Below are 16,438 nucleotides of genomic sequence, written 5' to 3'. Positions count from 1 at the left end.
GAGGTGTCAAGATCGGGTCCGGCTGCTTTTGTTGGTAACAATGAGGCTTATCATCCTGTAGCTCTCAAATTTCTGCTTGTGTTGCTAAATTCTGCTCTTGGAAAGGACCTTCTCTGAATCAAGCTGTTGAACGTAACTCTGTTTCGTCAAAGCTGTTGTTAAATCAAGCTGTTGAAAGAAACCATTTGTCTTGATCGGGGTTTGAAAAGTAGAGTTTTTGCTGCATCTCCAGTGAAGTCTAATTACATTATTTTCAAAGACGTTGCTTCTGTGATGCTATGAGAAATAAGAACGGTTAGCAACCGAATTAAAGATATACTATAAAAACTGTTCGGGGCATTAGTTTTCGGGCCATCCTTTGTTGTACATGTTTACCTAATGTTGTACATAATGTACATGTTGTACATAATTTTAATCAGCAATATTAGTAGTGTTTTTGATTAACTGAAGCTTGATGCCGTACGCTTCAACTTTGGATCACTTTTTAATTCTTTAAGATGATTTTCTGGCTTTTAGAGCGAAGCTCACCTTGTACTGAGGAATTAAGTCTCCTGGAGATCTGAATCTAGAATTTGCAAAAATAGGCAAATAATTGCAGCTTCAGACTAGGACTCTATGCTGTATTACTTGAGAATAGACGACTGTATACTGGGGAATAAGAAGTGTGCTGGAGACCTGAACCCTGAGCAGGTAAAAGAAGGATGACCATAGGATGAACTTTGACTCAATATATCAGATTCTCCATGGGTTCTAAGGATGAAGAAACAGAAAATAAGCTGTCTTAAGACCTTGATGACAGATATTCATATTGGAAAATGCCCTATCCAATATTGAAGAATAGAAAGTCTGCAGGAGACTTTATGCCCTAAGGTGTAAGGACTGCAAAGCAATTCTGGCTCGAAACTTGGAGTTCAAGTTTCCATACTCAAGAAAGAACATCCATATACTGGAGAATATAAAGTTTTTAAGAGACTTGGAACTAGAGACGTGAAAACATTCTGAATTCAGATGTAACATATCAAGTTCACGTCAAAATTGTTAACAATTTTACGGTCTCTGCTCGGGTCAATGTTTTGCTGATAAAAATGCCTCTGGATTAAATATTTTTTTTAACGTAAGTATATAAAAACTATATCGTAATATAGTTGAAATATCAAACGATGGTTTTCGTATAAAATATGTCGCAGTAAGAATCTCCATAGAAATTACTTACGAACTTGTTTCGGGCACTCGACTGACTGACCTTATCTCAAACAGTAAGCTGTACAGAAAGTGTGGGTCAATTCTGCTTCCTAGGGCTATAACGAGAGAAAGGCTGAGATGGTAAGGATATGATCTGCCGATGAAGGATGACAGATTGTCAAAGATCGTCCTAGACGGCCAACCATCTAAGGCCAATTGTAAAGCAGGTTGTCCGCAAATGGGGTTGTAAGATGTCGTTAGGGAATATTTAAAAGAAATAGGAACTTCCTAGGAGGGGTTAAAGAGGAAGATTCCTTTTTTCTAATATTTCTAACCACATTATTTATTGAGCTGCATCTCTACGGCATCTTCTCCTGTTCATTTCTGTTTTTGCTGCCTTTCCTCTTCTTTCCTCCTTTTTTCTTTAACAGGTCGCCTTTATCTTAATTGGTATACTAAACCTATCTGTTTTCTGCTGTGTCTTCCAATTCCAGTATCCTTCGCCTTCTTATATAAAGTAGTACTAGCTGTCGCCGAAGAAGGTTTCTTTCTCTTTCTGTTTTTCTTTGTCTCTCTCTTCTCTTAATTCATTGTCGTTTCACCTAGAGGTACATTGAGTTTATTTATGTGTCAGCCTATTCCATGATAGTTTTATATTTTCTAATATTACTTATTGAAAAGATTGCGAACCCTCGAAGAAGTTTTTTCGCTATTCTTTGGTTCTCTCCATCTTTCGCAATTAAAAGAGTTAGTTTTTTTTTTCAGTAAATAGTTCTTTAAGAAATTGTTCTCACTAACATTATTACCATTTTATTTTTCCCAGTGTAAAATTTACAAATGTGTTTATGCTTTCTAGTCTCTTCAGTCCGATCTCTGATATCTCTAGCAAGAGTCAGCGTCATAAGTTTCAGCGTCGTCAACCGTCCCTAGAGTTTATGGAAGACCCCGAGCTGAGAATTGTCCGGGATCGAGATGACGAATTCCAGATACTACGACATGTTATTCTACTTCTTCTTCTCTGTATTTCCATGTTTGTTGTAAGTTTTTTTTATTGTTATTGTAAGGTCAGACACACTAGAAGCACTGTCAGTAAAAATTTTCATGAGGGGGGGGGGGCTTTTTGCCATCTTGGGAAATACTTGAGATTAGTGGGTGATACTTTCAGGAACGGACCAAGAGAAATGGATCTTCAATGATACCCTGGGAAGCTCTTTGAAGTACCTATTCTCACTCGTCACCCCTCCAAATAGCATTGACCTTCGAAGACCTTGGACAGTCTTTCAGCCGTAAAAGTGGAATTCTCAGCCATAGCTTAACCGCTCCAATGAGGCACAAGGAAAGCGCTTCGGGCCTCATATCTTTGCTCAATCCCGATTTACACAATATTAAAGATTTGTGGAACTATTTCTTAAATTTGGGAAAAAATCAGTTCTGTAGGGCTTAAAATCCTGTTGAGATTATAGGAATTGTTTTTTCATAACCTAAAGCCAAAGAAAAAGAGACTAAAAGGCCAAATTTGAGGTTAAATATTTTTTTCAAAAATTAGTTTTGGCAAAAAAACTGTCTTCTATACAGTTTTATAAGTTCTAGCAAAAAGGAAAGGGTAGGAACAGTAATTTGAAAATACTTTCTCGGGGTATTTCTTATTCCCTGGATTCATTTCTGAAAATTTTATTTATCTAAACTGAAGTGACTTAAAAGATGGTAAAATGCCCACAATCGTTAACTCAACCATATTGTCTTGGATTACCTTGGGCGCTTGGTTTAGAAAAAGATAAATGCTACTCATTAGTTTTTTCTTGCAAAAAAATACTCTAGATCAGAGTAATGTTTAGTAGTACTCGTTAATTCTTCGTAAAAATGCAAATGTACTGTAGTTTTGGCACAAAAAAAACAAAAAGTTACGAACTTGAAATTCTGGGTTTAGAGCCCTGGCAAAAATAACGATTACTAAACCAAAGACCGTTTCTAAAACAAAAAGCATGGTGAGGTATTTCACAGTTCACGCCCAAATCATACTTGAGACCGTTCGATAATTGTATGAGAAGAATTTCTTTGGATAAGCCCAGAAAAAAAAACCTCAGTTGTGACCTCGTTAATTCTTCGTAAAAATGCAAATGTACTGTAGTTTTGGCACAAAAAACAAAAAGTTACGAACTTGAAATTCTGGGTTTAGAGCCCTGGCAAAAATAGCGATTACTAAACTAAAGACCGTTTCTAAGACAAAAAGCAAGGTGAGGTATTTCACAGTTCACGCCCAAATCATACGTGAGACCGTTCGATAATTGTATGAGAAGAATTTCTTTGGATAAGCCAAGAAAAAAAAAACTTCAGTTGTGACCGAAGCCTAGCAGACCGTATTTTGTCCTGTCTTTACATTTATGTAAACTGTCTCTTTCTCGGATAAGTGCATCAAATTAAAAAAAAATCTATATAAGCTATAGGGGAGGGGTGTAAACCACCCAAGGGTGTTCGAGCTCAACCTTCATGTGCTTTGGTGGGACTTTTCTTTTGAGTATCTTCACAAAAAAAAAAAAAAAAAAAAAAAAAAAAAAAAAAAAAAAAAAAAAAAGTTGATGTGTAAGGTATTCCTTTGTATCTTTTCAAACCATTTATTTCTTCGTACCTCTTTGAAATCATGGGTAATAGCTTCAAGGAGGTATCAAAGGGTAAGTGGTTTCATAGAGGTACATTATAATTCAGTTCGTTCAATACCGAAGGAAGTTTAGACTAAACTGTTTCGTAAGATTTATCTATTACACACTATCTCTTTGTTCATTTAATAAAGTTCACATGAAAGGTATTATATTTCGGAAACCACTTTATTAAGTTTTGGCTTTGTTTTTTCTAGGGCTTAGCATTGTGCTTATGGAAACTTGTAATGGAAGAAGTAACTGGTATATACCTTGAGCTACTATTTTTGGACGGGGTCCTCAATTTTGGGCAAGGTTTTCTTGTGTTTATAATTTTTGGACTGGATACAAAGCTTGTGATCATACCATGTCTTAGGAGGTGAGTCATATTCCGTTTTTATAAATGAGTTTAAACCCATTAGTTATCTCTTGAATTTGGGTTTTCAGTCATGTTTTTTAGGCAAGTTTTTTGGAAAAAAGACAAAAATATGTTATATTAAATTTCTTGTTTTGCTCTTGGGTTCTGTTGTGTTTTGTTCAGGTTTTCAGCCAAACTCTATACCTGTTACAGAAATCTAACCCCACGCGAAGGGGTCGGGGGAGTCTCTTAAGGACCTTCCAAGGGCTCCCTCCCATTAGAAAATATTGTGAAAAAGATTCAGTAAAATAAGCTATATCTGGATATTTAGGCCGAAAAATAAACTTTCAAAAGCATAATTAGCGTTAGCCCCCCGGATAATAAGTTAAAAAAAGATGTTGTGGTGAAATTGGGCTCTTGTTCTGAAAATAAATTTAAGATCTTTTATTTGTTTTGTATTATTATGAATTTTTTTCTCGGCAACTAAGACTTTTTTGTTAAAAAACTCGCTTTTCTTTTCGTTTTTCGAGTGAATATTTCAGAGCTCCAACAGATTAATTCCTTTTCTCGAGCAGAGATGGATCTAGGTGGTTGTTTGAGGGGCATTTTTCCTCCCTCAAAAGAAAAAATAGTTGCACTAATTACAGGGGCGGAGGCGTGAAAAATACCGATGGGGAAGCCAAAGTTTTATGCCAAACATTAATTATGTATCCGCCCCTGTTCCCGAGCTCAAAGTAATGGAATATAGAATATAAATTTTTCATTTATCTTGTCATGATTTTCTTCTTGAATATACAGGGATCACTATTAAACAGGATTTGATCAACTTCTTACTTTACGAAATTGTTTTTTTGTATTCCATTTTTGATATGTATCGACTCGTATCCTAATCTAGCTGAGACTCAGTATTTGTCAGTACGCTTACATGCTATGTTATAATTTCCGAATAAATGTAGATGTTTCAGCATTTGCTTAAGGATTCGGAAAAATTTGATTTCCTTTCATAGCCACAGTACATAAAATCCTTCTTAGTTTCAAGTGTTAAATTGCTATTGCTTTTTACTGGATATTAAAAATAACACCCTTCTAATGGGAACAAATCAAATCTTGCATAATTTAAATCAAACGTAAAGTTCAGTTTACGACACTCGCCCTCCAGAGCTAAGAGTTGATCGCTGTTTTTGAGGTACTACTTTCTGTAATATCCAAGCAAATTCCTATGCCAAGCCAAAGAAAAAAGTAAAAAAAAGGCACGATCTTCGTGATCCTTTCGAAATCTTATCGTACCCTTAAGCGGTCCTGTAAGATTCGATACGCAGTCGCCATATGTCGCCCTATGTCGATACGCGTCGCCATACGTCGATACTTAAAGAATCGGATATGGTGATCCATATGTCGTCCATTGTAAAGTGAGTTTTATAATGAATTGACAGAAGTAGTTTTGTACTTATGACAATTGTAGGAAATAATCAATAAGAAAATATTTGTTGACAATTCCTTTTTAAATTTGTATTTTGAAACATTCTTCAAAAGTCTAGATCTGGTGATAATATCATAGCCGGAAGAACTTCTAATGATTGCTCGGTTTATTTTGTGTGTCCAAAAGCATATGGTTCACAAAACTACTTTATGATAGTTCCCCAATTATTTAGAATTTATGGGGGGGGGGGTCTTTCTGTAACTGAAGAGCTTGGATAATAGATCCAAATAAACGATAGAAAACTAAAAACCGACATCTACTTTCCCAGGAACCTCATAAAATCATTTAGCTCTTCTCGGTTTTGACCAGAGATAGAGATTTTTCGGTTAAATGAAACTTGTATCATTCGAAATTGTGGGATTTTGGTTTTTCGATTGAACGGAGCAGAATTTTAAAGTTCAGGAGAGGACTCTCCTTAAAAATGTTCTAGTATACCTGTTTGGAAAACGCCACAAATAAGCTCAAAGAATATGATAGTTGATCAAGTTGGAGTTCTCTGTGGTGCTGAAAACTTTGAATGAAAATCTTGCTGACACACGGCAAATACAATTTCACTGTCTTTTCAGTCAACTTTCATAGACCAATCACAAACTCTCACTAGCTTACAATGATCTAATCCCCTCGAAGAATTCGCTAATGGACCCCTTGTCTCTGAGACAGTCAGCGGATGTGGATGCTTGTTAAAATGATTTTGAGGTATCGAATCCTCTTAGCAGGGGAAAAATGTAAAGGGTTCCCTTAACATCCAGAGCTTGGGATTAATTACCATATTCTGCGTATGTGGCCTATTTATTTATTATGGTTTCTTATAACCCACAAATACAAAAGAAGTTTAAAGGTAGAGTAACAATAAGAAAGAAAGAAAAATACTAGAGAAAACATAATCACACAGCACACCGAAAAAATTGAATAACACGACAGAGCTTCGACAAGGTCTTATGAGCCTTAGCTGAGAGTTCCCTATGCCGTATTTCCAACTTCAAAACAACACCAGAAGCACCACAAATATTCAGCGGAAAACTTTTTGTGCCCACTGCGCATGACAAAGAAGAATTTAGAAAATTTAAAGGCATACATTTGAATTCTATTCAAATTGCCAGTCTTAAAAATCAGGGACAACCTGAAGGGTAACTGACAATACTACTGCTACTATACTACTACAAAACTTTTACTGTTACTACTACTACTACTATTAAAACTTCATTAAAATAGCTAATCGAACAGTTCGTGGTAACGAACTGTAGTAAGGAGCGACCCGGCTCAATAGTAACCAAAACTCTAAAAAATGGAATTTTGATGTCAATAGTTACATCAAAAGAATCGCATTTTAATGCTGATTTTAAATATATGAATTTCATCAAGATTAGTCTTACCCGTCAAAAGTTACCTGAGAAAATTTGCCTCATTTTAGAAAATAGGGGGAAATACCCCCTAAAAGTCATACGATCTTAACGAAAATCACACCACCAGATTCAGCGTATCAGAGCACCTTATTGTAGAAGTTTCAAGCCCTTATCAACAAAAATGTGGAATTTCGCATTTTTTGCCAGAAGACAAATCACGGGTGCGTGTTTATTTGTTTTTTTGTTGTTTTTTTTTCCCAGGGGTGATCGTATCGACTCAGTGGTCCTAGAATGTCGCGAAAGGGCTCATTCTAACGAAAATTAAAAGTTCTAGTGCCCTTTTTAAGTGACCAAAAAATTGGAGGGCACCTAGGCACCCTCCCACGCTCATTTTTTCCCCAAAGTCACCGGATCAAAATTCTGAGATAGCCATTTTATTCACCATAGTCGAAAAACCTAATAACTATGTCTTTGGGGGCGACTTACTCCCCCGCAGTCCCAGTGGGAGGGGCTGCAAGTTACAAACTTTGACCTGTGTTTACATGTAGTAATGGTTACTGGGAAGTGTACAGACGGTTTCAGGGGGATTTTTTTGGTTTGGGGGGAGAGTTAAGGGGGGGGGGGGGGGTACGTGGGAGGATCTTTCCATGGAACTTCTCATGGGAGAAGAGACTTTCAATAGAAGGGGTGCAGGATTTTCTAGGATTATTTAAAAAAAACAATGAAAAAATAAATATGAAAAGTTTTTTCTACTGAAAGTGAGGAACAGTATTAATACTTAAAACGAACAGAAATTATTACGCATATGAGGAGTTTACCTCCTCGTAATACCTCGCTCTTTACGCTAAATTATTTTTAGTAATTTCAACTATTTATTCTACGGCCTTTGTGATTCAGGGGTCATTCTTAAGGAATTGGGACAAAATTTAAGCTTTTTGTCCCAATTCCTTAAGAACTAGTTTTTTTTAAATGAAAACTAGTTTTTTTTTAAATGAAAGTAAGGAGCGACATTAAAACTTAAAACGAACAGACATTACTCCGTATATGAAAGGGGCTTTTCGTCCTCAACGCCTCGCTCTTTACGCTAAAGTTTTTTTTAATTTTTAAGAAGTCGAGTTAAGAGAAAGAGTAGCGTAAAGAGCGAGGAGTTGAGGACGAAAAACCCCTTTCATATACGGAGTAATTTCTGTTCGTTTTATGTTTTAATGTCGCTCCTTACTTTCATTTAAAAAAAACTTGTTTTTTTTTTGTTTAATTAAAATAAGAAAGAAAAACTCAAACAAGCCTATGACCTTCATTTAAAAATGGAGTAACCTTAAATGACAATATCAACGATTGTATATATTGATATCTGGATATAATACTGTACAACTTAAATTAATAAAATGTGTGTGAGAACTTAATTTACTGATTTAAAAAAATTACTAAAATTTAAAGAAATTACTGAAATATATTGGTTTGAGCAAACTTTTTGCACAGACAAATTTCCGTGAAAACGAAACCATTTGCTCAAAATATACCACATTTCACAGTGAACTTCCTGCTATTCATAATTGCAGAATTAAAAAAAGCTGTAAGTCTTGCTGCATGACACAGACTGGTAAACACTCCATCCCAACCCGTTCAAAGTTTGTTTCTTGGACACCTCCCAAAATACCCCTAAGATTTACGGTGCCATGAGCATGAAAACTTCCGTAATTATTTTTATTATAGCTAATTTAACCGCTTCTACACTTATCAAAAGATGTTGCCTAGCTCGGTTTGGCCATGGTTACTGGAGGTCAGATGCGCTTTGAAAGGACAGGCATAAAACTGTAAACCCCCTGAATCATTGGAAGAAGAAGTGGGAAAGGCAAGTAAAGACCTTGATCAATTTAGTCAACGCAGACCTGCAGCTGATGGGGGCTTACGAAGCAGCAGGCAAAGACGAAGTAATTGATGGTTAGAGATCACTACACCAGATACTGAAAAATGAGCCTAAATTCAACAAAAATTAAGAACGTTATGCTAAGTCATTGCAGGCTATTTTTTTCAATTCTCTTGGCTAATAGAGTTCCTTAGATCAATCCTTAAATATCGCCAAGATGGACCTGGAGCTGATTTAGGTATTACTATAGCCACCACTGAAGATCCAGCAGTGTGGCACTCAACCATCAGCTAGTTCATGATAGTAAGGAGAGCTGAAGAGCTGGTGGCCTAACACCAGTAAAAGTGGGTAGCAGCGACTTAAGAACAAACCTTAGATATCGTCAAGACGGACTTGCAGCCCATGTAGAGATCACTGCAACACGAACTGAAGATCGGGCAGCATGGCACCTAACCATCTGCTAGTTAATGGTAGCAGGGAGAGCTAAAGAGCTGGGGCCTAATAAAAGTCTCAGTACGTAGCAACTGACTTATGATGTTCTTCATTTTTTTTAAGTTTGTCTTTGTTTATCCTCAGGTTTGTTTATTTATTTTATTATTTTTACACTGTTTTATTCCGTTTTAGATGGCGAAGGTGGTGGTATGGAGGTAGCCGTTTGGCAAGTGTACCATGGGATCAGCTTCCCACTGAAACACGTATTGTGTGTGAACAATTCTGTACTTTTCATATTGAAAAGTGTCGAAGAGATTTGGTTCGTGATAGGAGGTAAGAATTTAATAGCTACTTTTATGATGTTTTAATGTTTAGTTGTTGAGCGTTTTAGTCATTTTTCAGCTGTTTCATTCGTTTTTCAGCTGTTTAAGTCATTTTTCAGTCAAGTTTTATAGTCAGCGATTCGATTCTCTGCAAAAGAGGTATTTCGGTAAGTAATGTTGTTTTAATCAGTTGATTATCTTTGCTTTGCATCCTGTGAAAGCAGAGGATGTCTGGCCCCCTGCCTCCTATTACTCTTGGATGAGGACCCGTGAAAGAGAGATCAGCACTGCTGGTTTGGACTAGTATTTTGCAAATATATATTGCCTATCGCAAATATTATCGTGAGTGATTTTTTGGTGGTAAATCGGAATAATCCTTGGTGGCATATGATCAACAATATTGTTGCTATGTAGCTAGTCTTATAAAACACTCGCCTTTTGTTCTGACAACGTCTAAACGTAAAATTCTGTATATAAGGCCGTATCCAGGGAGAGGGGATAGGAGATTTGACCCCCCCCCCTTCCTTAAATGTACTCTTAAATACGTGAAAAAAAGCGCTTATAAACAAATTTTTGATGCGTTTTTAAAGTTTTTGTCTAAACTCCCTTTACACAAAACTTTGTGTAAAGTTTTGTAGTATATATATATATATATATATATATATATATATATATATATATATATATATATATATATATAAATAAGTTGTCTGTGTGTGTGTGTGTGTCGAGTGACGTCATGTTTGTGTGTCGACTGACGTCATGTTTGTCGACTGACGTCATAATAAGGATTGAGCTGTATGCGTCATGAAGTTGTTTGTCGACTGACGTCATGTTTGTCAACTGATGAAATTACATACCGGGACACCGGGACACAAATGACGACCGGGACACAGGGAATATAAATGACGACCGGGAACCTCAAAGAGAAATTACAGACTGGGACACCCGGACACAAATCACGACCGGGACACAGGGAATATAAATGACGACCGGGACATAGGGACACAACTACAACGGGGACGCCGGGGGCACAGGCGGGATATATAAATGACGACCGGGACACAGGGATTGTTCGAATAGGAATTACAGACCGGGACACAAATGCCGACCGGGACACCGGGACACAGGGAATATAAATGACGACCGGGACACTCAAAGAGAAATTACAAACTGGGATACCGGGACACAAATGACGACCGGGACACAGAGAATATAAATGACGACCGGGACACAGGGACACATCATTAGAATAATGAGGTATAGATCTGAAGACGGATTGTTTTTCCCATGGACAATTATATGTTGCATGTTCAAGAGTCAGTAAACCTGACAATCTATTTATATGCACAGACAATTGGACAGCGAAGAATGTTGTATATTCGCATGTTTTACGTAGTTAAAAACATATATATATATATATATATATATATATATATATATATATATATATATATATATATATATATATATATATATATATCTATTCACAGGTGGGACACAGGGACACAACTACAATGGCGCGTAACTAATATGGCGCGTAACGACTTACGCGCGCGGGGGGGCTTGGGGGGGGGGGGGGCGCGAAGTGCCCCACCAACTAGGTATTGGGGTGGCGCGAAGCGCCACCCCAACAGCTAGTATATATATATATATAATATATATATATATATATATATATATATATATATGTATATATATATATATATATATATATATATATATATATATATATATATATATATATATATATATATATATATATATATATATGAAAACTGACAGTGACAGTCAGCATTGAACACGAGAAGGACCACAAATATCCATTCATTTTTTAGAGGGAGGGGTTCTGGACCAATCTTTGGGATATAACATTTTTCCTTACCAATAGAAGTATTTTGTCACTTCAGGTTTCTGCTAATGGCCTGACAACCCTAAGAAAACTAATTTTTGAGTTAATCATTGAACTATTGAACATCGTCATATGTTTAACTATTACAGAGTTTTATTGGGGTGGGGGGAAGTGAGGGTAGAAGGTCACTAGAATATATGTGGTAATATATTTGGGGGAGGATTCTAAGTTAAAAAAAAAAGTTTGACACTTGAGAAAACTATAGAAATACTTCTTTTCTACTTTAGCATACTTCATTTAGTTACAAGTACACTCATATCTCATTAGAGAAAGACTTTATATTATTAAGATGTAAGAGAAAGTTCAAGTTAGGGTAAACCATTTATATTTTAGCTTATTTGCGGACTCAGAAAAAATAACTATGCAACCACTCTTGAGAACTGTAGTGATATAGAAATTTCCAAAATAGTATGTGCTTCAAATAAATGTTTTTAACCCACCCTTAAAATAGTGTGTTAAAAACGAGTAAGGTTTATTAATGAATTTAAAAAAGAAAAGCACAGTAGGAAATATTTCATTTTAACAAAAATAATGTTTATATTCTTTTGAAAATTAAACATGACCCAGGTACATTAATGTTTAATTCAAAAATGGCGTTTTGAATGTGTAAACTGATTTAAATTTTGCAGTTTAGTGACTAGGTAGCAACTTGAGGTTAGAGTAAGCAGTGTAGCATTGAATTTAGCTAGGGTTGGAAAATGAGCTAAGGTTGGAAGTACGCATTTTACAAATCAAGAGTAATTGGAGAACAATCAGCTCCCTTCCTACCAAGTGCACCGGCAGAGAATTTTCCAGAGGGGAGACGCTAAAATTGAAGTTTTGGCTGGGTTACAGGGAACTTAAGTCTTGGTCAAACTTTGACCAATTTGAGCTAGGGTCGGAAATGGCCACTTTTTGTGCTAAGGTCGGAAGTGCTCATTTTACGAATCAAGAGTAATTGGAGGACAACCAGCTCCCTTCCTACCAGGTGCACCGGCAGAGAATTTTCCAGAGGCAAGACGCTAAAATTGAAGTTTTGGTTGGGTTACAGGGAACTTAAGTCTTGGTTAGAGTAAGTAGTGTAGCATTGAATTTGAGCTAGGGTCGGAAAATGGCGACTTTTGATACTTATATTCACTTTCTGGACTTTTTGGAGTGGGAACCTATGGAAGTCCACAATGTGGAAAAACATCTGAGAGGTAAATACTTATTCTCGGTTTTTGTTATGGCTCTAAAACATGGACACTAAGTGTGTTCAGTGTTGAGCTAAACTGGACACGTCCATCAGCAAAGAGTCCTAAATATCAAGTAGCGGTTAGTCCTGGGTAGAAGGGGATTGTAAAGTGTCAACCTGGTTTGTGAAAATTGATGCTCGGATTCTGATCATTGTTGAAAAAGGGTTGATGAGGTGAGAACCAAGCTTGACTCTTGACCACCCTCATTTAATTCTTGTTCTTCTTCTATCTGTGAATTCTTCTCCAGAGTAAGATTTTAGTCCAAGGATTAAGAATTCTTGAACCACTGTTTACAAATTAAACCAAATAAAAAATATCAAAAATAGGGTATAATATTTCTAATAAGATGATTGAAGATCACAGAAAAGTCTTTTTCACTAATAAAAGTCTGAATACTCGGCTTCATGCCCGGAAGCGTTTATCTACGAAGAAAAATATAAAGTAAACAAAACAATCGAAGAAAGGAAAAGACATTAATTATATATAAAAAAAATCACATCTTAATGATGTCCAATAATGTTTACCGTGTAGTACTAACATAACAAACAAAAGAAGGACAAATTAGGTTGTCTTACTGTTTGTATATCACAATGAAATACAACAACAGCAGAGATACAGGCTGCATTCCAGGTTCAACAAAAAGTAACTAAAAGTTACAAAAAAGTAACTTTTTTTCGTTCCAGCTGACATTTTTTAGTAGCTGAAACACTAAGAAAGTAAGTTCGTATTTACTTTATTTAGTAATTTTTACTAAAGATACAAGCATCTTTAGTGAAGTAACTGGTGCATCATTATCGTCATCGCTCTTAATATCAGTGTGAATCATGTTAAAAGTATCTTTAGACCAAATTATGCTGACAGAGTAATAAATAGAGTTGAAACTCATGAAGATTATACTCTTACAAACCAAATAAGCCAGTAGCTACTTCACAACCGTTCCAGGTGGATGTCTGTTCAGGTAACTTCCATAGTTAATAAGCCAGTAGCTACTTCAACCGTTCCAGCTGGATGTCTGATCAGGTAACTTCCATAGTTAATAAGCCAGTAGCTACTTCACAACCGTTCCAGGTGGATGTCTGTTCAGGTAACTTCCATAGTTAATAAGCCAGTAGCTACATCACAACCGTTCCAGGTGGATGTCTGTTCAGGTAACTTCCTTGGTTCAAGGAAAGTTATTACGATTCGAAACCTGTAATACAGCCACAGTTGGTTTGATAATGAAATATCTTAGTATTGTCCAATGTGATGATGTTCACCATACAGTAACAACATATCAAACAAACGTAGGATAAATTACGTCAGGCGGGTATCAAAAGCACGTATCTTCATGATTATTAGTCTTCAAAAGAGAAAAAAAAACCTCACAGCGTTTTTATTTCTCCTTTGATAACCGTGAAACAAAAACAGATTGATATGTAAATCAATACGTATCCATCCGTTTTTGTTTTACGGTTATCGGAGGGGAAATAAAAAAAGTTGCGAGGTTTCTTTTTGCCCTTTTATACGATTACGGAGATACATCTTTTTAATACCCTACTGCAGATTAGGTTTTTCTCATCTTAATGCAATAAACTGTTAGCAGGGATACAATTAGTTATCTATGCAATTACAGAAATTGTTCTAATTTATATACTAAGAAATCATATATGTTATTTCAATCCTATATTTCGTCTAATTCAAGAATTTTTCTAGATACTCTGAAAAAATTGTCTGGAATTATAACATGAAATAGGTATTAAGCTTGTGATATTTAGCTTTCGAAGCCTATATTTTGATAGTTGTTTTTCTTTTTGTATAGTTCACTTATATACTGAATCCTTGAAGCCTTGCTTATTATATGGTTTTTAACGTTAATAATAATCGTAGGTGGCGTTTACAATGGTACACCTCTGTTTTCCTTGGTCCAGAATTGGTTGATTGGTTAATTATGGTTGGTCTTGCACGTGATCGGGCTGAAGCTGTCAGATATGGAAAACATTTACTAACGGGGGGTATAATTTCACATATAAATCAAGAGCACTCGTTTTTAGATCAGCCTCTGTTTTATAAATTTAATGTGGAATATGCTAATGCTGAAGTTCATGCTGAAGTTGAATAGTTTTATTTATTTTTAGAGAAGTTTGATATTCATGTTTAAGTGATCAAAATTAATCTATTTAATAAAAATTCGTTAAATGTAAATAGAAATTTATAAATATAATGGAGTATGCAAATGCTGTAAATCAAGCTCAAGTTGAACAGTTCTATACAATTTTAAAGAAGTTTTTTGTCATTTAAGTGCCCAAAATTATTTAACTTATTTAATAAAAGATTGGTCGAATGCGAATTTAAATTTATAAATATAATATAGAAAGTGGATAAAATAATGATTGTATGTGAATATAAATCTATAAGTATAATATGGAACATGCTAACGCTGTATATCGAGTATGTGAAGTTGAATTGTTTTACACAATTTTAAATAAGTCTTATATCCATTTAAGTACTTAAAATGAGCTAATTTATGCAATGAAAGATTAATTGAACTTGAAAGTAAATTTGAAAATATAATGTGGAACATGGATAGAATTCATTGAATGTCAATATAATTTTATGAATACAATAATTTTATGAATGAATATAATTTTATGAATGGAACATGAACGCTGTATATCAAGTTGAAATTGAATAATTTTACCTAATTTTAAAGAATTTCTTATCCAAGGGCTCAAAATAAATTAGTTTATTTTGTAAAAAAAAAATTATTGAATGGATCTTTATAAATGTAATGTGGAATATGTTATTGTTAAAATTTGAACTCAATTTTTCAAATTATAAATGTTTACTAATTTATTAAAAACTTTGTTGCATGTAGGTGTAATTTTAGATGGTTTTTATTTAATTACTTTAAAATTAACTAATTTATTCAATGAAAAATTCAGTGAGTGTAAATATATAAGTATAATGTAGAATACGCTATCGCTGAAAGTTAAGCTGATGTGGAGCAGTTTTATGTAATTTAAAAGAAGTTTGATTTTTATTTGAATGTTAAAATATAACTAATTTATTTAATTATTGGCGCAAGTTGAATGTGATATTTATTTATTATGTATATTCGTATTTTATTTTAATTTGTATTTTATGAAAAAAGATATTCTAATTCGTTTCCGAGGTTTGAGCTATGTAATGACAGAAGAAGGTAAATTTTAGTCATGCAGTATGATACAAGTCATTCAGTCATGTAACAAGTGATTATGCAGAAATTTGGTCTAGCTGTGTCGGTGCAATAACTTTTAACCCACATTTTACTTTTTAATTTACGTAACAATTTACTGTAATAATTTACTTCTAACTTGCATGATCCAAAAATCTTGTACTCATGGGATACATATTCATACCTACCAAAATAACCCAAATTTTAGGCTAAATGTGGATATCAATTTAAAAAGAACGCCAATATTAAATTTCTTCTGCACATAGACGGTAACTTAATATCTTTATAAATTTTATGATTTATATAAAATTTTTAAAATTATAGAAAATAATAATTTATATAAATAATTAATATATTTTGTCACACTTTTCGCTAGTTAGGTAAGCAAATTTTCAGTACTGATTTGAAATAGAAACTAGCCAAATATTCGCCCTCAGAAATAATATCTGGTGAGAGTAACTGATTAAAAGGATGACGATCCTCTAGAGCCATTGCTGGCGC

General features: G+C 34.8%; 1 protein-coding gene across 7 annotated transcripts in view; it reads left to right on the top strand.

Moving 5' to 3' along the window:
• Positions 1 to 15,485, top strand: part of LOC136041753 (lysosomal cholesterol signaling protein-like) — a 154,713-nt gene extending 139,228 nt beyond the window's left edge. For all 7 annotated transcript variants that reach the window (XM_065726510.1, XM_065726512.1, XM_065726513.1 and 4 more), the window contains 4 exons: positions 2,039 to 2,219; positions 4,034 to 4,194; positions 9,488 to 9,628; positions 14,611 to 15,485. In XM_065726510.1, coding sequence (XP_065582582.1) covers positions 2,039 to 2,219; positions 4,034 to 4,194; positions 9,488 to 9,628; positions 14,611 to 14,842 — 715 coding nt within the window. In that variant the 3' untranslated portion in view covers positions 14,843 to 15,485. The remainder of the gene's footprint in view (positions 1 to 2,038; positions 2,220 to 4,033; positions 4,195 to 9,487; positions 9,629 to 14,610) is intronic.
• Positions 15,486 to 16,438: the final 953 nt, after the last annotated feature.

The sequence above is a fragment of the Artemia franciscana genome, unplaced genomic scaffold (genome assembly GCF_032884065.1).
Source record: "Artemia franciscana unplaced genomic scaffold, ASM3288406v1 PGA_scaffold_36, whole genome shotgun sequence".
NCBI classification, from domain to species: domain Eukaryota; kingdom Metazoa; phylum Arthropoda; class Branchiopoda; order Anostraca; family Artemiidae; genus Artemia; species Artemia franciscana.
The sequence above is the reverse complement of the archived record's forward strand: the minus strand, read 5'-3'. Positions and strand labels throughout refer to the sequence as shown.